The sequence below is a fragment of the Anolis sagrei genome, chromosome 3, assembly GCF_037176765.1.
Source record: "Anolis sagrei isolate rAnoSag1 chromosome 3, rAnoSag1.mat, whole genome shotgun sequence".
NCBI classification, from domain to species: domain Eukaryota; kingdom Metazoa; phylum Chordata; class Lepidosauria; order Squamata; family Dactyloidae; genus Anolis; species Anolis sagrei.
In genome coordinates, this window is record NC_090023.1 from 20579262 (window position 1) to 20602759 (window position 23498).

The window sequence follows — 23498 nt, forward strand, 5'->3', positions numbered from 1 at the left end:
TATACCCAGAAATAGGTCTAATATTTGAGGCACCAAAATGCATGTTGACCAGTGTAGTTCAGTTTTTCTAAAGGTAGGAATAATGGAAACCTTAGCCTTCACCCTACAGTTCCTGACTTCCCCAATTAAACAAATTTGGCTCCAACTCCTGTGACTTTCTAAAACTTTGGCAAAGTAAACTTTTACAAATGATAAGGATGGGTCTCCCTTCCCTGCTGTTTTCTATAATAGTACAGTTACAACCTCAGATTTATAGAGAGATTCCCAACCAGAGTGTGACTTGGTCTTACATGTAAAAACTCACATACTAACATGACTGAAGACAACTGGATTTCCTTATCCAGGATACTTTCCCGATTACCAAGTGTAAACATGGGTGTGGTTTACCTACAGCCAAATGTTCTTCAAATATAACGGACATAGTTGAGCTATAAATCCTTTTACAGCCTGACTGATACACAAATATTTCAGTTATTTATGCATTTTAATATATTAAGAGTTATGCATGCAGTGTGTATGGGCCTTTGCCTCTCCAACTGTATTGCAGGCCCTGTCTAGCCTTTTCTCTCCACTTTCCTGCCACAGTTTAACTATGAGAGTAGCATCTTCCTGCCACAGTTTAACTATAATAGTAGTACTTTGGTGGCTTGGGTAAATCCAAATATAACCCTAAAAATGGCTCTCCTGCTTCCAGATTACTCTGAGCTCATAAGGAAAGACTTGGAATATGTTGGCCATCCTCTTGTATTTCCTCCCAGTTAGAACACAAGACGCCTACTCATATAACAAATTGAGTCATATTTATAGGAAAATTGAAAGACATCTTATACCAAGTGATACGGTCAAGCCGTCTACTTTAGCAATTTTTAAATCCAGGGATGAAGAATTGTTCTTTTATAGATCTTGTTCAGTTGCAATTCTGGTGTTTATTCATTCAGTCGTTTCCAACTCTTTGTGACCTCATGGACATCAAAGTTCCCTGTTGGCCGTGGCCACCCCCAGTTCCTTCAAAGTCTAGCCAGTCACTTCAAGGATACCATCCACCCATCTTGCCCTTGGTTGGTTCCTCTACCTTTTTCCTTCCATTTTCCCCAGAATTATTATCTTCTCTAAGCTTTCTTGTCTTCTCATTATGTGGCCAAAGTACTTCATCTTTGCCTCCAATATCCTTCCCTTCAGTAAGCAGTCAGGCTTTATTTTCTGGAGTATGGACTGGTTTGATCTTCTTGCAGTCCAAGGCACTCTCAGAATTTTCCTCCAGCACCACAGTTCAAAAGCGTCTATCTTATATCCAGTGTGGACAATTATGAAGGAGTTGCAGTCTAACATTATTGGATCATAATTGATTCATATTGGTCTCAGCAATTGGTAGTTAATGTCTATGGATTCTGGCAGAAAACTTCAGATATTACCCAAAGATGTCAGGGATTGTACTTATAGACTCTGGCAAGCAAAACACGAATGGAGAATTCAGTTACATAACAGGCCAATACAAATGTGATTTTCAATGACCATATTTTTATTTATGGCAAAGTTAGAAGTTAACAGACATCCAGTGGTCATAGTACATTCAGACCATATGTGTCTCTAATCTGTAAACCATAGCACTCTAAAATTTCCCCAGGCACTCAAATGTCCTTATGAAGCCAAAATGCCCAGGACAGATGTATCAGTAAGTCTAGAGGAATCTGAGAGTTTATAAATGCACAAAAAGCTTTTAACTGAAAAATTGTAAAGTGCAGGTAGCAAAAAAAAAAAAAAAAAAAAAATTCCCATTGAGGGCTGAGTGGAAATAGAATGGTGTCTGACTGTCAAATGTTGGGTTTGGAAAAATAAAGTGGGAAAATACAATAGAATTGAGTATCTGGTAGAGAAGATGTGGGACTTGCCAGCTATACACTAAATGTGAGCACCCCACACTGCAGTGTTAAATGACGAGTTTCATTTGTCAACAGTCTCAATACTGAATTCATTACTGAAACCTCTGTTTTGGATTGAGGCTGTGGGCACCCACAAAAATTCTTGAGAAACAGTCCAAAATGCAAGCTATCAGATACCAAACAACAGCCTCTGAACAAATCACAAATACCTGTAAGGCTTTTTACGATTCAAGATTCAACCAAATTGAAAGGATTCAACAAATATAATTTGTTTCAACATAACTGCACTCAGTCTGAAGGGATACTTTTAAGTCATGCTGCAATGTTAGGAGATTTTTCAGATTTCAGTCAATTATGCTGGCTAATATAAGTCCATGAATTCTAGGCCTCTAGAGTTGCCTGTGGGTTTTAGACAGAAAATTTGTTACTGACTTATATGCTGGGAAAAAAGGCTTGACATTTATAGATGCTTTTAGGTATTGTGCTGGGAAAAGAAGCATTTATTTGAGAATATTTCATTTTCTCCAAAAGAACTGAAGCCAAGCATTTTGTACACCTCACACATTACAAGGGAGCATCTCAGTAATGAACAATTCTCTTTCTGAATATTCAAAGACTACTTTTTATTTGGACCATTAAGTCGTGAGGTGTGGCATTCAAGAGTAAAGATAACTTTCATTGTAATAATTCTTTACATAATTACTCTGATACTATGAAGTATGAAAAGAAATAAACAGTATATAGTATCCGTAATAGCAAACAAGTATATTACAAGGCCCTGGAATAAAAATAAAAGAAGCTGGAAGGCAGGTTGATCTTCAAACACTGTCAGCTATTTCCTTCTTCAAAGGATGAATCTTGGTGGTCTCAGTCCATTTGCTCATCATGGAAGGAATCTGCACTGTCCATATATCTTAGGAGCTTTCTGTGTTGCTTCAAACAAAAGAAACAGCATCATTTTAGCAGAACTGAATTCAAGTGAAGATTTTTATTTTCATTTGTTGACAAAGTTCTATCAAAGGGAACTACTATTCGTACCTACCGACTTTATCAGTGAACACTTTGCTTTTATAAGAGGCACAGAAAAGTTTCATAGACAGCAACAAGGCAAATCATAAGAAACGTAGAGACCGATTTAAATAAAATAAAAACTCTAGATGCTTCTTCCAATATTTCTGCCTCAGGGGCCATTTGGGGAGGGGGGTAATGAAGTAACATCCAGGAAGACATCTACTTTATTAGTTGTTATGTGCTGAAGGATGCTATACTTCGATAAAATAAAGCTAAGCAAAAGAAAGAAATGAGATCAGTGCCATGGTTTTCATGCAATACCACCTCTCTGCTGTTGTTGTTAGAATCATAGAGTTGGAAGCGACCTCGTGGGCCATCCAGTCCATCCCCTGCCAAGAAGCAGGAAAAATCGCCTTCAAAGGACCCCTGACAGATGGCCATCCAGCCTCTGCTTAAAAGCCTCCGAAGGAGGTGCTTCCACCACACTCCGGGGTAGAGAGTTCCACTGCTGGACAGCTTTTACAGTCAGGAAGTTCTTCCTAAAGTTCAGGTGGAATCTCCTTTCCTGTAGCCATGATTCCACATCCTAGTCTCCAGGGCAGTAGAAAACAAGCTTGCTCCCTTCTCCCTATGACGTCCCCTCACATATTTATACATGGCTATCATATCTCCTCTCAACCTCCTCTTCTTCAAGCTAAACATGCCCAGGTCTTTAAGCCACTCCTCATAGGGCTTGTTCTCCAGACCCTTGATCATTTTAGTCGCCCTCCTCTGGACACACTCCAGCTTGTCAACCTCTCCCTTAAATTGCAGTGCCCAGAATTAGACACAGTGTGATTAAAGGTGTGGTCTGACAAGGCAGAATAGAGGGGTAGCATGACTTCCCTGGAACTATACTCCTATTTATACAGGCCAAAATCCCACTGGCTTTTTAGCTGCTGCATGACATTGTTGGCTCATGTTTAACTTCCTGTCCACAAGGACTCCAAGATCTTTTTCACACGTACTGCTGTTGAGCCAGGCATCCCCCATTCTGTATCTTTGCATTTCATTTTTTCTGCCTAAGTGGAGTATCTTGCATTTGTCCCTGTTGAACTTCATTTTGTTAGCTCTGTCCAATCACCTCTCTAATCTGTTAAGATCGTTTTGAATTCTGCTCCTGTTTTCTGGAGTGTTGGTTATGCCTCACAATTTGGTGTCATCTGCAAACTTGATGATCATGCCTTCTAACCCTTCATCTAAGTCATTAATAAAGATGTTGAACAGAACCAGACCCAGGATGGAACCTTGCTTATGGCACTCTACTCATCTCTTCTTTCGAGGATGAAGAAGCATTGGTGAGCACCCTCTGGGTTCGTTCGCTTAACCAATTACAGATCCAACTAACCGTAGTTTTGCCTAGCCCACATTTGACTAGTTTGTTTGCCAGAAGGTCATGGGGAACTTTATCAAAGCCCTTACTGAAATCCAGGTACACTACATTCACAGCGCTCCCTGCATCTACCCAGCTTGTAGCTCTATTGTGAAAAGAGATCTGGTTAGTCTGGCATAACTTCTTCTTCTTGTTGTTGTTGTTGTTGTTGTTGTTGTTATTATTTTACTGCCCTATCAACGAAAGTGTACTGTAAATATACTGGAAAGAAGCTCAATCTATACTTGCTGCAAACCTCATTAATTTAAATGGAATTTATTTTCAAGTCACAGGCAAGAACCCAGCTCTTTCTGGTCTTGTTTCTTGAAACATAATTCTGTTAATCATTAAAACAAATCTCTAAATGGGCCCTATTTCTAAGCAAGAAGTATTTTGAGGTTAACTTTTCCCAGAACTGTACTTTATGGACTATTAAATCTGCACATAACACACACTCATTGTTCACCCTCTGTGTTTGTATGCACTCCGCTTATATTCATACAATCCTCTCTATGCCCTGATTATTAATTACATCGATTTTCAAAGGAACAGAATTCATCAGTCATTTCTACTATACCTCACGAATCCAGTCATCTTCCTCCAGCTGCTTGAAAATTCTCTCCACAGAATCACTGACTGATTCATTCCGAATGCCATCGTTTTTTACATACCAACAGCAATTCTGATATAACTTGTATTTAAAATGCTTCAAATTGTGGTAAACACGGGTGCGGCTTGCACATGTTGTTCCAATCTTTAATGTCTATATCAAAAGATAGGCTGTTTTAGTGGGCACACTTTGGACAATAATGAGAAAAGCAATTATTTCATCAGTTATGAATCTGATATCAAATAGTCCAATCCCATGTCAACAAGTTTTTTAAAATCAGTATCCACATGATAGCAGCTCCAAATCTTCCCATTATTGCAAGGCAATATTAGTGCCAATTGATTCATTGCTTTCTTTCTTGCGATGCCATGGCTCGCAATTGAGAATGCCATCGAGTGATCACCTGTTTTAATCAGTTGAAAAGCTGGTGCTGCTGGGGCTGATGGAAGGTTTAAATGATAAATTAAAAGGATGAGAGTTTTTTGTAGGCATCCATGTAAAACCTGAAGTCATAAAGCATACCCTGTTCAGCACTGGCTGAATTTTAAAAAGCCTAGTTATGGAAAATAAACATGACAAATCTTGGTTTATACAGTAGAACAGTCACACCAGTGTAAATTTAAAGAGTCACTTCACTTTCGAAAACTGAGGAATTCAAAATTAGGAGCCCCACAGGCATAGCAACCTACTTAAAATTGTACATATGCGCCACAGATGTGAACACACGATTGGAGTTTGACGAAATGTTGCTTTCAGATTCTCACATTACTAAACTATCAGTCTCCAGAGTGCACCAATTTAGCTCCCATGTTTAAGTTACCTATTTCTACACATCTAAACGAAAACCAGCACCTCTATTAAGAAACAGACAAATGAGAGATTACTTATACGTATTTAAAAAGGCCCACTGTTTTGATTAAGGTGAGCTCTAGCACTGCAAACTTTTGAATTCAGCTCATTAGGATCTTAAGGACAGATTCTTCCAGAGGTACATATGACCGCTTAGCCACAGATCACTTTGGGGTTTTTTGAACAGAATATTTATTTCTTTACAGTATTTATATCCCACCATTCTCACCCCGAAGGGGACTCAGAGCGGCTTACAGAACACAGACATGGCAAACATTCAATGCTGATTATACAATTAACATGGACAGATAACACAAACAGAGGTAAAGGCAGTTTTTCCCAAATTATTTCTGACATCTTGGAGGCTGTGCTCGACTCTGGCTGGGGGGGGGTGGGGTTTGCTGTCAATCCATATTCAATGACGAGGAGCTTTCCTCTGATCAATTACCTTTCCGGTAAAAGCAGTACCTATTTTATCTACTTGCATTTCTGCTTTCAATCTGCTAGGTGGGCAGGTGAGCTGGGGCTAATGGTAGGTGCTCACGGTGACCTGGTCTCTAATTCCTGACCTTTCAATCAGCAGGATTTTTCTGCAGCACAGTGGTTTAGTCTGCTGTGCTATGCAAGATATTGATGTGGATGTATTTTAGAAACCTAAGAGCGGTTATTTACACCAGGTTGTTTCATTTCACATGCTGTTTAGTTTTGAATACAAAGTTTGCTGAAACATTGTTGAACTGCTCTTCTTTTTTGTGAAGTAATAACCCATCCTGCTCTTCAATGTTATTTCTATCTCTGGTACCAACTTTTCTGCTAAAGAAGCAATAACCTGGAGCACATGTATTTGGTTAACTGTGGTAATTGTTCATTATTGTATAGATGTCTGCTATTCTGGCTATGTGCAATTGGTTGTTCATATAATAAAGGGGATATCATAAGTATAACAAGCTTGTTCATCAATAGGATTAAGATAGGAGATTTATTGAGAGCGATCAATTTATGTTATGTTATGTTATGTCCTATTAGCTATTCAATTTCTATGAAACCACACACGCCTATGCTCAGCTGTCTGATGAATTGTAAAATATACATATTAATTAATTGATTAATTATTTACTGTATTTATATACCATCTTTCTCATCCCAGGGGAACTCAAGGGGGTTTACAGTATATTAATGGCAAAAAATTAGTGTCAACATACATGTAAAAAAAACATAGTAACTAAACAGTAACAAGTAACTAAATAGTAACATATAACTATGAATTAAAACCATTAAAACCATTAAACATAAGACATAAACAACATTTAAACATTAAGACAAAGCATCAAAACATCCTAGTATAAATATTAAAATCACATGATCCAAAATCGTAAACCGTAGCCATTCCAATTGTCATTGCACATAGTTCCTAATTATTCCTTAATGGCCAAAGGCTTGGTCCCACAACTATGTCTTTGCTTTCTTTCTGAAGGCCAGGAGAAAGGCCCTGATCTAATCTCAGTGGGGAGGGAGTTCCAGAGCAGAGGAACCACCGTTGAGAAGGCCCCGTCTCTTTTCCCCACCAACAGCACTTGTGAGGGAGGTGGGACCGAGAGCAGGGCCTTCCCAGAAGATCTTTACCTCCGTGACGATTCACAGTAGGAGATACATGCAGACAGGTAAGCCGGGCCTGAACCATTTAGGGCTTTGTAGGCTAAAGCCAGCACTTTCAATTGTGCTTGGTAACAGACTGACAAGCCAGTGGAGCTGACGTAACAGGGGGTTGTGTGCTCCATGTATGCTGCTCTAGTGAGAAATCTGGCTGCTGCTTGTTGAACTCCTTGGAACTTCTGAACATCTTCAAAGGCAACCCCATGTACAGCGTGTTACAGTAATCTAGTCTCGATGTAACAGGAGCGTGGACCACCATGGCCAAGTCTGACTTCTCAAGGTATGGGCGTAACTGGTGCACAAGTTTTAACTGTGCAAAACTACCGCTGAAACCTGGAGTTCCAGGCTCAGTGATGAGTCCAGGAGAACCCCCAAGCTGCGAACCTGGACCTTCAGGAGGAGTGTAACCTCATCCAACCCTAACCCCACACCCTGTTCGTCCTTTCAACTGACCAGGAGTACCTCTGTCTTGTCTGGATTCAATTTCAATTTCTTCGCCCTCATCCAGATCATCACAGCTACCAAGCACCAGTTAAGGACCTGAAAAGCCTCCTTAGTGGCAGATGGAAAGGAGGGATAGAGTTGTATGCCATCTGCATACAGGTGACATTGAACCCCAAAACTCCAGTCATTGATACATGCACACATTTTTTAAACATTAGAAAAAGCTATGCCTCAAACAGTCTTTATTAAATGAACAAGGCTCAAAAGAAACCATCAGAACTATCAACAAGAAGCAAAGCACTTTAGTTTTGTAGTTCTGCATAGCTTTGGGACTTACAAACACGATTTACCTGTTTATCCTGTGACATGAAGTCGTCTAATTCCAGTGTTTCATTATCGTACAATTTTCCTGATAGAATTACTGTATATTTGCAGTACCTCTGGAGTTCACAGGCTTGACAAGAACGTTTCACCGCTCTCCCCATATTTATGAAGACAACAGGATAACTATCCACGCGTTCCTGGAAAATAATATTGGGTTGGGATTCTGTTTGCCTTTTGTTCCACTGATTCAGCTACTGAGTTTTTAGAAGTACTAATTCAGATGCAAATGACTTTAGTCACTTTTACTTATTCCCATAATGTATTTTCACTTACTGTTGAATTACAGCTCCCCTACCTACTTAGTCAATGGTGAAAGGAACATGGCAGTTTTAGTCCTTACCATCTGGGCATTCACTCATTCCTTTTTGCTGATATAAATAAAAACCTATTTACAATTATTACCCCCCCCCTCGAAAACATATTCTGATAGAATCAAGTTTTGTTTACTGGATATTCTTTGGGTTCTTCATGGACGGTTTCAGAACTCATAGGTACTTCATAATTACAAGGAATATCTGAGCAACCATGGATCTTACTCTCCTGTTCGACTGGCAATGTTATACACTTCTATACGCTAAGTAAAGCCCTCACTACCCAGATATGTATTAAAGACATGCGTTTGAAAATGGTTAACATTCAACAATTGAGAGCATAATATGGGACTGCATGTACGCATGGCATGGTTATGTATAGATGGGAGTTCCTGCACATATCCAAATCCTTCTTTTTCATGTCAGAGAGAAGTCCACATGGGGAAAAGAGGGCAAAAGAGGGTATGGAACTGCTTCCATCAATCAAAAAAATGCAAGGTCCGTGACCATCTTTGAATGTTATCCAGGAAGTCTCTACTTATTTGATAGATTTGTCAAAACGGCAGGCTTGTGAACTAATCTAGCATCTGGAGGGCCCCATGTCATTTTATGTGGCCCTCCAGGTGCTGGACTACAATTCTAGAGCTGTTAGGAGTTGTGATACAGTAACATCCGGAAGGCTGCCATTGGTTCTGTTTAGTCAGGACAGTGAGAGCCGTTCAGCAGTGGAACTCCCTGCCCCGGAGTGTGGTGGAGGCGTCTTCTTTGGAAGCTTTTAAACAGAGGCTGGATGGCCATCTGTCAGGGGTGATTTGAATGCAATATTCCTGCTTCTTGGCAGGGGGTTGGACTGGATGGCCCATGAGGTCTCCCAACTCTTTGATTCTATGACTCTATGATTCTATGGGGGTTGGAGTTAGATACAAGACTCGTGGGTATGATGTCTGACCTTAAAATGTCCTTTCACCTTCCCCCAACCTCAGAGCCACAAGTGCTGATGGGTTGCAATTCTCATTAACCCCAATCCATATAGCAGATAATCAAAAGTGATGGGAGTTATCATTCAACAACATATGGGGAAAAACTAACAAGCACCAACCACGATGTAAAAAATATATATAGTTGGTCCTCTATCTATGAATTCAATGGCCTTTCAAAGGCAACCAGAAGGCTGAGGTGGCCCTCGATGAAAATGAGTTTGACAACCCTAAATTGGGATTGGACCCATGTCAGAAATTAAGAGTTGGTTGAAAAATGGAAACCAGGGGTCTTTAGCCTGCAAATGCAAGACTAAACATCCAATGGCACTGACTTCACTGAGAGGGGGAAACAAAACCCAGCAGCATGGCTAAAAGGAACAGTGGTTGAAACAGCAAAACAAGGATTGAAAGAACAGAACGAGGCTTTAATTTAGGTCTGTTAAACAGTGAGTAGAATGCCAAAAAGTGACTTGTTGAAAAGTGGAAGAATTGGGTGTTCTGTGGTTTCTGGGTAGTTTGGAAGCCTTCGACAATACAGTGGAGTAATGTCTTTACAAATATTATGGAGTTGACCTAAACTCAGTTGATCCAGGGATGGGTTTGTCAATCTTTACATCAATTTAAAAAGTCCCACCTATGCCAATCAATAAATTCAGGTCAACTTGGGAGTCCAATCTATGTTCTCCCACCATCAGGAGTATAGAATGGGACAATAAAATACCATACAATTACAGTAATCATCATACATTTTGGTGCCTCAAATGTTAGACCTGTTTCTGGGTATATTTGACCTGCTGCTTTCAAAAATGGCACTAGTTTTCCCTTCTGAGCTGTAGTTTTTGAGATACAGAACACATGGCATCTGCCAGTCGCCATCTGCTCAGCTATAAAGAATCATGATAACCATGTCTAAGAAACTAGAACTGATATGGTCGATCCAATACAATTTTCTGAATCAGTGTCTCACATAACTCCAGGAACAGACCTTAAAACCAGCTGTGTTATCGTTCTTCAACTTTTGAAAATACTTCTGAGGAAAATTATTCCAGCTCCTTTAATGTCAACCTTTTAGATGACTAATGAAGGGGACAAGCATAAACTGGAATTATATACATTTTAATGGAATGCTTATTTTTTATCTGAAGAACTTCTTCATCAGTGCTACCACCTTTTATATTTTTTATATTTTTAATTTTTTGATTACATTTTTTGTACATAACTAAATTACAGGGCCATTTGAACTAACATATGAAATAAGAGCACCATGACAATATCTTAGTACCTTGTAGCGTTCTTTCCAGCGACTTCTACCGAGTAAATTTTCAAGGCGAGGTTGAATAAAATGGTCATCTAAGTAATGAAGTGAGTTAAGCATCTCTTTTGCATATTTCTTCTCCCCTTCTCCCTCTATTAGATTATTTAAAAACAATGAAATTATTGTAAGAACGTTGTTTATCTTTACATATTCATTTGAAAATCAAAAATATCACAAAAGTTTGTAAGAAAATGCAACAAGCTTCTTAATAAAAATGCTTTGCTTACTGTATAATGAGCTCAAAAAGGTAGCATCAAATGCATTTATCAGAAAAGACTTTACAACTCTCTGGAAATGGATAAAGTGGTCAACACGAATCACTGTTAAAAAAGAGAAAACAATTATTAGTTTAATAATCCAGCTATGAATATCGTAGGAGCCATTGTGATGGAGGGGTTTGAGCATTGGACTATGATTCTAGAAATAAGGGTTGAAATCCTCATTTGGCCATAGAAATCCAGAGTGGCTTTAAGCAAAATACTCTCTTTCAGCCTCTGGTCTCATCTATACTGCCATATAATGTATCGTATTTTCCAGAGTACAAGACAACTGGGCGCATAAGACAACCCCCAACTTTTCAAGCTAAAATATAGTTAGGGATATACTCGCCGTAGAAGACCCCTCTTCCAACTCAATTTTATTGATTCAGTAACTATGACTCCCAGAATGCCTCAGCGGGCACATCCAAGGCACGCTGCTGCCTGGAGCTGCTGGGAGTCGTAGTCTGAAGGCGCTTCCTTGGACCTGGGTGAGCCTGGTGACCTTCGGAGGCTTCTGCCAGCCGCTCAGGTGGCCTTGCTTCCTTCCTCTCTCTCCTGGCTGCCAGCAAATAGCAAATGTGGGAGGATATGGAGGGCCATGAAAGTAGAGAAGGGAGGTTGGTGGTGGGGACAAGTCCCTTAGCGGCATGGCCTGAGGAGGGGGGAGGAGGAGGAGGGCGAAGGAAGAGGGCAGGAGGGTGCGGGGAGGAGGAGTGCCAGGCCCGCTGAGCTGCCCCCACCGCTCTCCCTGCTCTACTTTCAAAGCCCTTCTCCAACTCCTGCAACATTGCCATTTCCAGGCAGCCAGAAGAGAGAGGGAGGAATCAAATCCACCTGATTAGCTGGCAGAAGCCTCCGAAGGCCACTGGGCTCACCTAGTCCCAAGGAAGCTGATCGGGTGGACTTGCTTCCTTCCTCTCTCCTGGTCGCCTGCAAATAGCAATGTGGGAGGAGTACAGGCAGAGTTTTTCAGCCCTTTTTTAAGGCTGAAAAAGCCCACCTCGGCTTATTCTTGAATCAAGGTAAAGGTAAAGGTAGTCCCCTGACATTAAGTCCAGTCATGTCTAACTCTGGGGTGTGGTGCTCATCTCCATTTCTAAGCCGAAGAGCCAACGTTGTCCGTAGACACCTCCAAGGTCATGTGGCCGGCATGACTGCATGGAGCGCCGTTACCTTCCCGCCGGAGCGGTGCCTATTGATCTACTCACATTTGCATGTTTTCGAACTGCTAGGTTGGCAGAAGCTAGGGCTGACAGCGGAAGCTCACACCGCTCCCCGGAATCGAACCTGCGACCTTTCGATCAACAAGCTCAGCAGCTCAGTGCTTTAACCCACTGCGCCACCGGGGGCTCCCTTTTGAATCAAAGTTATTTATTATTTTACTCTGTTATTATTTTTATTACATTTATTATTTTACTCTATTTTATTATTACATTTATTATTTTACTCTCTTTATGATTAATGGAAGACTACGTAAGCAAAGCACATTTACATTGAAGAAGGTTATAATAATATGTTAATAAGAGTTGGACAGTTTTATCTTAAATTACCATTTTATGTAAATATTCAAGAACATTTAACCTACTGATGTTTCAGTTAATATAATTTTATTGGTGTCTATTTTTATTTTGAAATTTACCCGTAGCTGCTGCATTTCTCATTCTTGGCTTATATTGAATCAATATCTTTTCCCAGTTTTTGTGGTAAAATTAGGTATCTTGGCTTATATTTGGATTGGCATATACACGAATATAAACGGTATGTGATAGGTTTGTCTTCAGATTGCCTTAAGTCAGATATAAGGAGCTGGGCATGTTTAGCCTGAAGAAGAGAAGGCTGAGAGGAGATATGATAGCCATGTATAAATATGTGAGAGGAAGCCACAGGGAGGAGGGAGCAAGCTTGTTTTCTGCTTCCTTGGAGACTAGGACGTGGAACAATGGCTTCAAACTACAGGAGAGGAGATTCCATCTGAACACGAGGAAGAACTTCCTGACTGTGAGAGCCATTCAGCAGTGGACCTCTCTGCCCCGGAGTGTGGTGGAGGCTCCTTCTTTGGAAGCTTTTAAACAGAGGCTGGATGGCCATCTGTCAGGGGTGATTTGAATGCAACATTCCTGCTTCTTGGCAGGGGGTTGGACTGGATGACCCATGAGGTCTCTTCCAACTCTTTGATTCTATAACCTAAAAGCACACAGCATTACAATAATAATGGTGATCACACTGTGGATTTATGGAAGAATCATATACAGGGTTAGTCAAAATGCATAGGCCAATAAGCCATTCAATTGAATGGCTTATTGGCCTATGCATTTTGACTAACCCTGTATAATTTCCTTTGTGGATATAACACAAGTATGATAGGACTCTACTGTCAGAAATATGGTATTTGTTGCCTTTTCCAGCTGATTGCAAACTTACTGTCTGGAATATGCTTTTCCAACAAGGAGCGTTGCTCTCTCATTTGCGGCTGGCTTTCATCCTCAGAGCTTTCCTGTTCTAACCTGTCACCCTCCTCTTCCTCGTCCTCCACAATGAAATCTTTCATACTGTCATCATCTGACGCGTCACTGAGTTCAGCTTCTGAGAGGGATGAATGGTGAGACTCATCTAGCATTGTTGTATCATCTTCATCAACCTAGTCAAAGTGAAAAGTAAAAAAAAAAAAACCTTCTTTCAAACTTTTGTTGAAATTAACTAGTATTTGTATTACCATATGTACTGGAAAGTACTTGTCATGGAAAGTCATGACCCTCAAACCCAACCCGTGACACACATGCCCGCTTTCACCAACAGTAGAATCACAGTCTCAGATAAAAGGGTGATTTCCAAGCTAAGAAAGTTTATCATATACCAGGAAGTCAAATTTGGACTACCGTAGTCACAAGCCTGTCTTCAATGGGGTTGTTGTCATAACGATCCATAAGCCAATTCAAAATCAATCCCTGGTTGGAGAATGGATTAAGTATGTAAGTTACAAGAAATACATCATGTTCCAATTTTTAAATTTTAACATTTTCCAACAAACTTCATAAACTTTTCAGTTGTAATGGTGTTGTTATGCAAATTCAAAGTTATACCTTATGACAGTCACTGTTGCTAAAAGTTCGAGTAGATCGTTGTTGGCACAGTTCCTGAAGTTTCATTAGTCTGTTTTGTTTTCTGTTCGCTATTTCTTCTGCAGGTAACATATGTTGCTCCTGGTCAACAGGTGAGTCTTCCTCATCCAGAATGCACCTGCGTTTAGCAAAAACCTTCCTAACAATACCACTGCCATCACTGTCATCACTGTCATACATGACAGATGTCCGAACTCTCTTATTCTTTCCAAAATTGATGCTTTCTTCTGCTTCTTCTATGCCATCAAAATCTGTGTCACCACCTTGAAGGCTACCTGCATTATCTATGGTATCACCTTTACTCTGGTTAAGAATTGATTTATCTTTTTCATTTTCATCTACAACTTCATCTTTACTATGGTTAAGAATGGATTCATCTTTTCCTTTTTCATCCACAGCTTCATCTTTACCCTTGTTAAGAAAAGATTCACCGTTTTCTTTTTCAGTACCAGTTTTTTCTTTACTCTCATTAAGAATGGATCCATCATTTTCTATGCTTTCCACATCATCTTCTGAACTTGTTTCATTTTCCGATGATAAAGCACTTTCGTGCTCTTCTTCACTATCAAGCAATGTGGAACTTCTCTTAGTGCGCCGCCAGTCAACCCGAGATCGGGCAATAGGTTTTTCTGCTCTGGTGCTTCTCCTTGTTTCATATCTTCTACTTACAGAATTCGTTTCCATAAGGGCTACAAAATTAGAAAAATATTAAATTGTGAATTCGAACTATGAACTTCGTATATTCATATTTTTAAACTTTTACAAAATATTATTATAGTTTCCACAATGAAACAAACTTTTCTAAACAGTGGTAAGTGCATCCAATCCTTATGCTGCAAACTGTCTAAATTCAGCAGTAGTAAAAGGACTATTAATGACACTCTGATTGCTCCTGCCTATACTATTAAGTAAGAGCCTTTCTAAGCAAAGTATATTGCAAAATAAACCTCATTTTAAGAGGCTTGTCCAATATATAATAAGTCAAAGGAATTGACAAAAATATGAAATGCAAAAGTAAGACCTTGACACAAATCCTTAAAATCCAAAACTGATTTGTCAGTTTTGAGTATCAAGTGAGATAGACTACTGTATATTTGTAAAAATGTGTATCATATACAGCTATGAAACTTATGAAAGTAAACATTGAGAACACTGTTCTCTACATCTTTTGTGGAGAGAAAAATCAGGGTATGAATAAACATAAATTGTTTCAGATCATGCAAGTCTTTTGTTTTCTGAAACCTGCAGCATTCAAAGCGAAAGTTCAGAGTAACATTCTATAAGCTTTCACAAACTGTTATTGAGCAAAGGAAACTTGAGTCATGCTGTTATTCTCAGGAATATATTCATTAGTGGAATGCAACAAGACACGAAAAAATAAGGTTCAAACAGTAACTGAGACAAAATTAACTATCAGAAATGCATCCTGAATATTTAGGAAGCCCAACAGGCAGTAATTAGGATAATAACTCCCTATTTTTATATATAGTTGTGAAAGATGGACTATAAAGACAGCTGATGAGAAGAAAATCAATGTACTGATACCTGAAATGTACTGATACCTGGTGTTGGAAGAGAGTGAAATGGATACTTAGTCAGGTTGGAAGTGTTATAGAAGTCAAGATCGCTAACCTGAAACTGCCACACTTTGGTCATAATCGTAGAATCATAGAAAGACCACAAGGGTCATCCTGTCCAACCCCACTCTGCCATTCAGGAAAACACAATCAAAGCATTCCTAACAGATGACTATCCAGGCTCTGCTAAAAAGCCTCCAAAGCAGAGTCCACCACACTGAGACACCAGAGCACCCCCATGCCATTAGTTGAAGAATGCAAAACATATGGGGACCCAACATGGAAGACTGGTAATTTGGGCCTAGCCTGGGAAGAAGCTGATAATCAGAAAAAGCTTAGACTGGGAAGAAGCTGGTAACGAGAAAAAGCTTAGAAATTGCTTGAACTGAAGGGGTGGAGTTCCAGGGGGGTAATGATCTGAATGTTTGCCTGAGTTTTCTTTAGTTGTAACTTTATGCAATGGTGGCAGAATCTTGATAGCAGTCAAAGGCACTCACAAGAGATTCTTGGAAATATATTTAATGCTAGGTTACTACACCACAGCACTTATCAATGTATGTTAAGAACTCAGTTTCCAGTTTACTGAAAGTCTTCAAACATCTTGAGAACTTCCACCTCATTAGATGATTCTCATGGCTTATTATGTCCTCAGGGTAACAGTTTTGGAAATTTCTGCTTTGAAGCCTTCTATGCATCACATTTTCAGGAAGAAATAATACCTGCCCCTTCAACACAGTCCTTATATCCTAGGATCTTATCCCAGATTGTCTGTTTATCCCAAATGATATGACAGTGGAGACTCATAATCCACTTCAAAGCAGATAACATGGAGTCAGATTCTGGGACTGTGTAGAAAGGGCCACAGTCAACTAGATGTTAGAGGTTTAAAAGAAATTACAATGTTTGGGACCATCAAAACTAAAGGGCCCTTCCAGACAGATTCTATATCGCAGGATCTGATCCCAGGTTTTCTGTTTGTCCCAGATTATCTGGCAGTGAGGACTCATATAATTCTTGACATTGTAAACTGCCTCGAGTCGCTGGAAGGCTGAGAGGGGTGGTATAGAAATGTACTAAATAAATAAATAAATAAATAAATAAAATCCTGTTTAAAGAGGAAAACCTGGGATCACATCCTGGGATATAAGGCCTGTCTGGAAGGGTCCAAAATGGTCCTCAGAACACTCAATCTGCAATGGCTTCCATGTTTGTGGAAGATTATATGGCGGTATAGAAGGGACCTAATATAATCCAGTTCCAAGCAGACAATGTGGATTATCTACTTTGATAATCTGGATTATATGGCTGTGTAGAAGGGGCTTATTGCTTCTTTTGCTATTTTAAACACTATGCTCCTATTGATGATCCAATCAAGGAAGTTATGGATCTGAGTTTGCAAGACTCGAGCAAGGCAGCTGATAGGCTTGAGAGCTAGTAACAACACACTTCTCATGTTTAGTTCTGGTGTTGTTGTTCATTCGTTCAGTCGTTTCCAATTCTTCGTGAGCCCATGGACCAGCTCACGCCAATGCTCCCTGCCGGCCGTCACCACCCCCAGCTCCTTCAAGGTCAATGCAGTCACTTCAAGGATGCCATCCATCCATCTTGCCCTTGGTTGGCCCCTCTTCCTTTTTCCTTCCATTTTCCCCAGCATCATTGTCTTCTCTAAGCTTTCCTGTCTTCTCATGATGTGGCCAAAGTACCAGAAGTACTTTGGCCACATCAGTTCTGGTACACAAAGCAAATTCAGGTACAAATTAACACCATACTGTAGCTAACCCATCAAGAAAATTAATTCCAGCTCTACTGCTTACCCCCTTATGTACACTTTCATTAGCCCAGCCAACCTTTTTTTTACTACTCAGCCGTGCTATTTGGCCACTGTTTAGAACCTAATAAAATTACCCTATAACAGGCATTTGTGTGACAACGGATGCTTGCGTTAAAGCCTTTTATGGAAAATACTTTGGGAGGTTCATTTGATAAACAGTATATAAATCTGGCAATTACATGGTCTGTTTCCTAATTGCCTGTGTACTTTACTACTCCTTTGTTATCAGCTGTGTTGTAAACTATCCTGGAATGATCATCATTAAAGGCGAGGCACCAGCACTTTGATAAATGAAAAAAACTAAATGAATGGGTATTGGTAGAGGCTGGATAAAATGTAGTTTCTGGTTGTTTGACAGCTGCTATAGAAAAAGGCCTAATATTATTCCCCATACGTTTGTACTGACATGATATTAAAATAGAAATAGTAATTAAAACCTGTGTTTTATGTAGTTAGTTGAACAGGTTTTTAATTAAGTACTATATTTAACTTTATTTTAGTGTTTACATGCTTTATGTTTTAATTTACACATTGTATATTTTTAGGTTGAGTCTACTTGAGAGAAAAACCAGGATATAAATACATTTATTATTATTATTATTATTATTATTATTATTATTATTATTATTAAGGCCCCTTCTCCACTGCCATATAATCCAGATTAACCAAGCGGATAATCCACATTATCTGCTTTAAACTGTATTACATGAGTTTATACTGCCATATAAACTCATAGCAGATAATCTGGATTTTATTTGGCAGCGTAGAAGGGGCCTAAGACAAATAAAGACAACATTAATGTGATAATGCACTACCACAGGATGTCTATGCCCTATGCCACTGGAGAAATTATACTGTTTAGCCCAACATGGGCCCTCCGGGTGTTTTAAACTTCAATTCCCCAATTGTCGGAGTTGAAGTCTAAAACACCTGGAGGGCCCAAGCTTGCCCATGCCTGGTTTAGCTGGTATTGCACTACCTGACATCCGTTGGGAAGTAGCAACCAGTAATGAACCTGGAACCTCAATCAGTGAGAAAGTCTCTCCTGGGCACACAGAAAACAGGGTGACGTGGGACGTGCTAAACAGGCAGCACTCTGGTAATACGAGATGGAGCGCCAATCTTAAGAAATGGGGCCACAAAGTGAAGTCCACAACAAGCGAGTGTGGAGGAGAGCAAACCACAGATCACCTATTACAATGCAGCCTGAGCCCTGTCACATGCACAATGGAGGACCTTCTTACAGCGACACCGGAGGCACTGCAAGTCAAAGGAAATTTAGCATAATGCCAAGTTTTTAACTTTGTGGTTTTTTATATATTATAACTGTATTCTCAATTTGTTTCTGACACAATAAATAAATAAATAAATAAATAAATGTAACACAGCTTTATTGTTTTATACAGACAGCTTTGTATGCTGTCTTTATAAAATGCTGTCTAAAATTATTATTTTTTCTATTATTTTTGGCCGGTTGCTTGAGAATTCTGGTTAATTGAGAGCCTAGGGCCATCACTGAAGGATGAACACTAGTGATTTTTCACCCTTAAGAGAAAAAAGTGGCAGGGTATGTGGTCTTATATAGCTTCTCTATATTGTTCTGTATATGCTCAGAGGTACTTTTATTTATTTCCCTCTTTATCTCTCCATACAGAGATACAAAGCGGCTCACAATAAAAAAAACATTCAACTTAAAATATACAAATATACAACGATAAAACGGTATATCATTATATATTTTCAGTAATAATTATATTTAATGTATTAGTAATATATTAGTATTAGTAATGTCCAATCTCGATAAAATAGTGAAGAGTAGAGACATCACAGTGGCAACGAAGATCTGCATAGTCAAAGCCATGGTATTCCCTGTAGTAACCTACGGATGTGAGAGCTGGACCATAGGGAAGGCTGAGCGAAGGAAGATAGATGCTTTTGAGCTGTGGTGCTGGAGGAAAGTTCTGAGAGTGCCTTGAACTGCAAGAAGATCCAACCAGTTCATACTTCAGGAAATAAAGCCTGACTACTCGTTGGAGGGAAGGATATTAGAGACAAAGTTGAAGTACTTTGGCCACATCATGAGGAGACAGCAAAGCCTAGAGAAGACAATGATGCTGGGGAAAGTGGAAGGTAAAAGGAAGAGGGGTCAACCAAGGGCAAGATGGATGGATGGCATCCCTGAAGTGACTGGCTTGACTCTGAAGGAGCTGGGGGAGGTGATGGCCGACGGGGAGCTCAAAGACGTTGCCTAGGGGACGCCTGGATGATTTGATGTTTTTATCATCCTTGTGGGAGGTTTCTCTCATGTCCCCGCATGAGGAGCTGGAGCTGATAGAGGGAGCTCATCCGCCTCTCCCCAGATTCGAACCTGCGACTTGTCGGTCTTCAGTCCTGCCGGCAAGTCAGGACTGAAGCGCCACCGGGGGCTCCTTGCTGAACTTGCTGACCAAAAGGTTGCAAATTTGAATCTGGGGAGCGAGGTGAGCTCCCGTTGTTAGCTCCAGCTTTAGTATTATTTTATTATTAACTTTATTTATACCCCGCTAGCATCTCCCGAAGGACTCGATGCGGCTTACAAAGGCCAAGGCCTCAAAACACAACACAACAATACAACACCTAAAGCAAATTAAAAACAATTAAAGCAATATTAAACAACAAGCTATAAACAATACACCAAGACACAATAAAACTGGGCTGGGCCAGAGTAATGGGTACAGAATTAAAAGTGCTGATGTGACAGGTGATATGTAAGGATTATAGGGTAAGTGCAGTGTGCAGCAATCTTAGTTCTAATAAAGTGCTTCTGGGACTTGTTATTGGAGTTTTCCTATTCTGGAAGGCACATTGGAACAGCCAGGTCTTCAAGTTCTTTCTAAAGACTGCCAATGTAGGGGCCTGTCTAAGATCTTTGGGGACGGTGTTCCAGAGTCGGGGGGCCACCACAGAAAAGGCCCTGTCTCGCGTCCCCACCAAATGCGCCTGCAACGCAGGCGGAATCACGAGCAGGGCCTCTCTGGATGAATGAAGTGAGTGCGTGGCTTCATAAACGGAGATGCGGTCACGCAGCTTCTGCCAACCTAGCAGTTCTAAAACATAAAAGTGTGAAGAGATCAATAGGTACTGCTTCTGCGGGAAGGTAATGGCGCTCCATGAAAGTCCACATGACCTTGGAGGTGTCTACGGACAACGCTGGTTCTTCGGCTTAGTAAGGGAGATGAGCACCAACCCTGAGTTGGACACGACTGGACTTAATGTCAGGGGAAAACCTTTACCTACCAGTATATTATATAATGAGTATTATATAATAGATTATACTACATCATAAGTTGCATTATATATATATATATATATATATATATATATATATGACATATTCGATCACAACATTATTCCTATTTATGATTATATTGTATATATTGAGGGGCTCCCAATATAGACTTGAGGGCTTTTTGATGCTGGAAAATGGGGTGTAAGGGATGTATATCTTCCCCATGTTATAAACCCAGACCCCCCCCCCCCAAAATAGGAGCTCCCAAGAGAAAGCAGCATTCTGCTTCGGCGCCATTTTGCGTCTCCCCCTCAAGTCCCCCCCCCCCCCGCCCCGAATTCCAGCGCGCGCCCGCTTCTAACCTGCGTCTCGAGCGCACCGTCATCCAATGAGAAGCAGTGCCGAGAATCAAAAGGCCCGCGCGCTCTGGCTGTAGCCAAATGGTGGCTTGTTTCCCCCCCTCCCTCCCTTGAGATTCCGGCAGCCTCCGATTGGTGGATCCTTCCTGTCACTCTCACACAGGCCCAACCCTATCATCTTCGCCTTCAAGGGAGGAGTCATGTGACACCTCTCTGTTGTCTTCCGCTGAGCGGCTGAAAAGCTCAGCTTGACTATAGCAAGATGGCCGAATTCTCCTGAAAACCCCGCCTCCTACATTGGCAGCCTGCGATTGGTGGGCCATTCCTGTCACTCTCCCACACAGCCCTATCGTCTCTTTTCGGCGGCCTAGATTCGCGGCCTACGATTGGTAGTTCCGTCCTGTCACTCTCACACACTCCGCCCTGTTTTCTCCACATTACTTTCTCAGGCTTTGGCTGAAGCGGGGACGTCACGTGACATCTCTCACCATAGAGCTATGTATAAAATAGAGTGATCAAGACTTTAGGTTGATTTTGGAAGACATTTTCATACACTTTAATTCATGTCCATAGAAAGCAATGGAGGGAAATGCAATATTTTAAATGTTGTTGTTCCACAGTAGTGTTTTGTTGTGGAATTGATGCGTTTCCTAGTATTTGTAATTTAGGAAAGTTTTATCATGTTTGTGCTATTGCGCCTTTCGGACGCGCGGTGGCGCTGTTGCATAGCAGTTTCTTGCTCTGCCAGATTCTCTCTTAAGTAAGAAAACTTTGAAAAAGTTATTTTTCTCTAGAAAAAAATGTCTGAGGATAATGCTTTATGGATTTGTGGTTAACAGAAGGATCAGTGTGTCCAAACCGCTGGAAATAGCTATCGAAAAGGGATGGAGTTTTCTTAGCAAGGTGATGAAATTGTGGGCAGAAATTAGCAGAAGCTTTTCCTGTCTTGGAGATAAAAAGCTTTAGCTTTTAAAATCAGGCTGAGGATCTTGCAGCCTGCAAAAAGTAACTTTTAAAAGTTTTTTTCTTTTATAACAATTAATGAAAGGAATGCAAAAGTTTTCCTTCCACATTTAAATTGATATGTCTGTTTTAATTCTCTTAAATGACTGCTTTATATAGTAATTTATTCCCTTTCACACATCCAAAATATCATGCATACCTTTGAACAGTGATTTTAATGGTATTTTGTTTATTTTAATTTTTGTGCTTAATGACACAAAGATTTTTGATGGAACCTAAACATTATTTGAATGAATGCTCAACGATGCTTCCCCTTCATTTTGGAAAGAAATGACGATAAATAGGGTGTGCCAGAGATTTTTGATGGAACCTAAACATTATTTAGGTTTATTGTCGAAGGCTTTCATGGCCGGAATCACTCAGTTCTTGTGGGTTTTTTCGTGCTATATGGCCATGTTCTAGAGGCATTTCTCCTGACGTTTCGCCTGCATCTATGGCAAGCATCTTCAGAGGTCTGCTGGAGCTGGGAAAAAGGGGTTTATATATCTGTGGAATGACCAGGGTGAGACGAAAGGCTTTTGTAAGTTGGGCTAGGTGTGAATTTGAAAAGATTCACACCTAGCCCAACTTACAAAAGCCTTTCGTCTCACCCTGGTCATTCCACAGATATATAAACCCCTTTTCCCCAGCTCCAGCAGACCTCTGAAGATGCTTGCCATAGATGCAGGCGAAACGTCAGGAGAAATGCCTCTAGAACATGGCCATATAGCCCGAAAAAACCCACAAGAACTGAGGATTATTTAGGTTCTTCTGGGGAGGCCCTGCTCGCGACCCTGCCTCTATCACAAGTGAGATTGGCGGGGACGAGGAGCAGGGCCTTCTCGGCGGTTGCCCCTCACCTGTGGAATTCACTCCCCAGGGAAATTAGATCAGCGACATCCCTCCTTGACTAAGTGGAATGGAATTATGGAACTCTGAAAGATGAACGCTGAGCATGAGATTAGTTTTATTGATTGTGTTATATCGACTGTTGTAACTGTGATAATTGTTTTAACTGCTGTTTTAACCCCCTCGGGGGTTGAGAAGGGCAGGGTAGAAGTACTCGAAATAAATAAATAAATAAATAAATTTGAACGAAGCCAGAAAGTGCTCACCAATGCTTCCCCTTCATCTTGGAAAGAAGTGACGATAAGCAGGGTTCCATCCTGGGCCCAATCCTGTTTATTAATGACTTACATGAAGGGTTAGAAGGCATGGTCATCAAGTTTTAGGG

At 40.4% G+C, this 23498-nt stretch overlaps 1 protein-coding gene across 2 annotated transcripts; it reads right to left on the reverse strand.

Moving 5' to 3' along the window:
- Nucleotides 1-1498: 1498 nt before the first annotated feature.
- On the reverse strand, nt 1499-21508 carry CCDC82 (coiled-coil domain containing 82). Of its 2 annotated transcripts, XM_060771086.2 has the most exons (9): nt 21266-21508; nt 14189-14916; nt 13985-14053; nt 13530-13746; nt 11076-11168; nt 10816-10940; nt 8209-8379; nt 4880-5065; nt 1499-2813 (listed from the first exon to the last, which is right to left on the reverse strand). In XM_060771086.2, the coding sequence occupies exons 2-9, from the start codon at nt 14909-14911 to the stop codon at nt 2748-2750; spliced, it is 1650 nt and encodes a 549-aa protein (XP_060627069.2). In that variant the 5' UTR covers nt 14912-14916; nt 21266-21508; the 3' UTR covers nt 1499-2747. The 2 variants fall into 2 exon arrangements, with proteins under 2 accessions (XP_060627069.2, XP_060627070.2); XM_060771087.2 differs by lacking the exon at nt 13985-14053 and having other exon boundaries at nt 21266-21507.
- Nucleotides 21509-23498: the final 1990 nt, after the last annotated feature.

Bases quoted from the DNA above. Each gene is read 5' to 3' on its own strand.
- CCDC82 (XM_060771086.2), bottom strand. From the start codon at position 14,911: ATGGAAACGAATTCTGTAAGTAGAAGATATGAAACAAGGAGAAGCACC. The intron at 13,747-13,984 runs GTAGTCCAAATT...CACTTTGACTAG, and splicing joins AAGACAGGCTTGTGACTACG to GTTGATGAAGATGATACAAC. The intron at 5,066-8,208 runs GTAAATCGTGTT...CTTTTGATATAG, and splicing joins TCATGTCACAGGATAAACAG to ACATTAAAGATTGGAACAAC.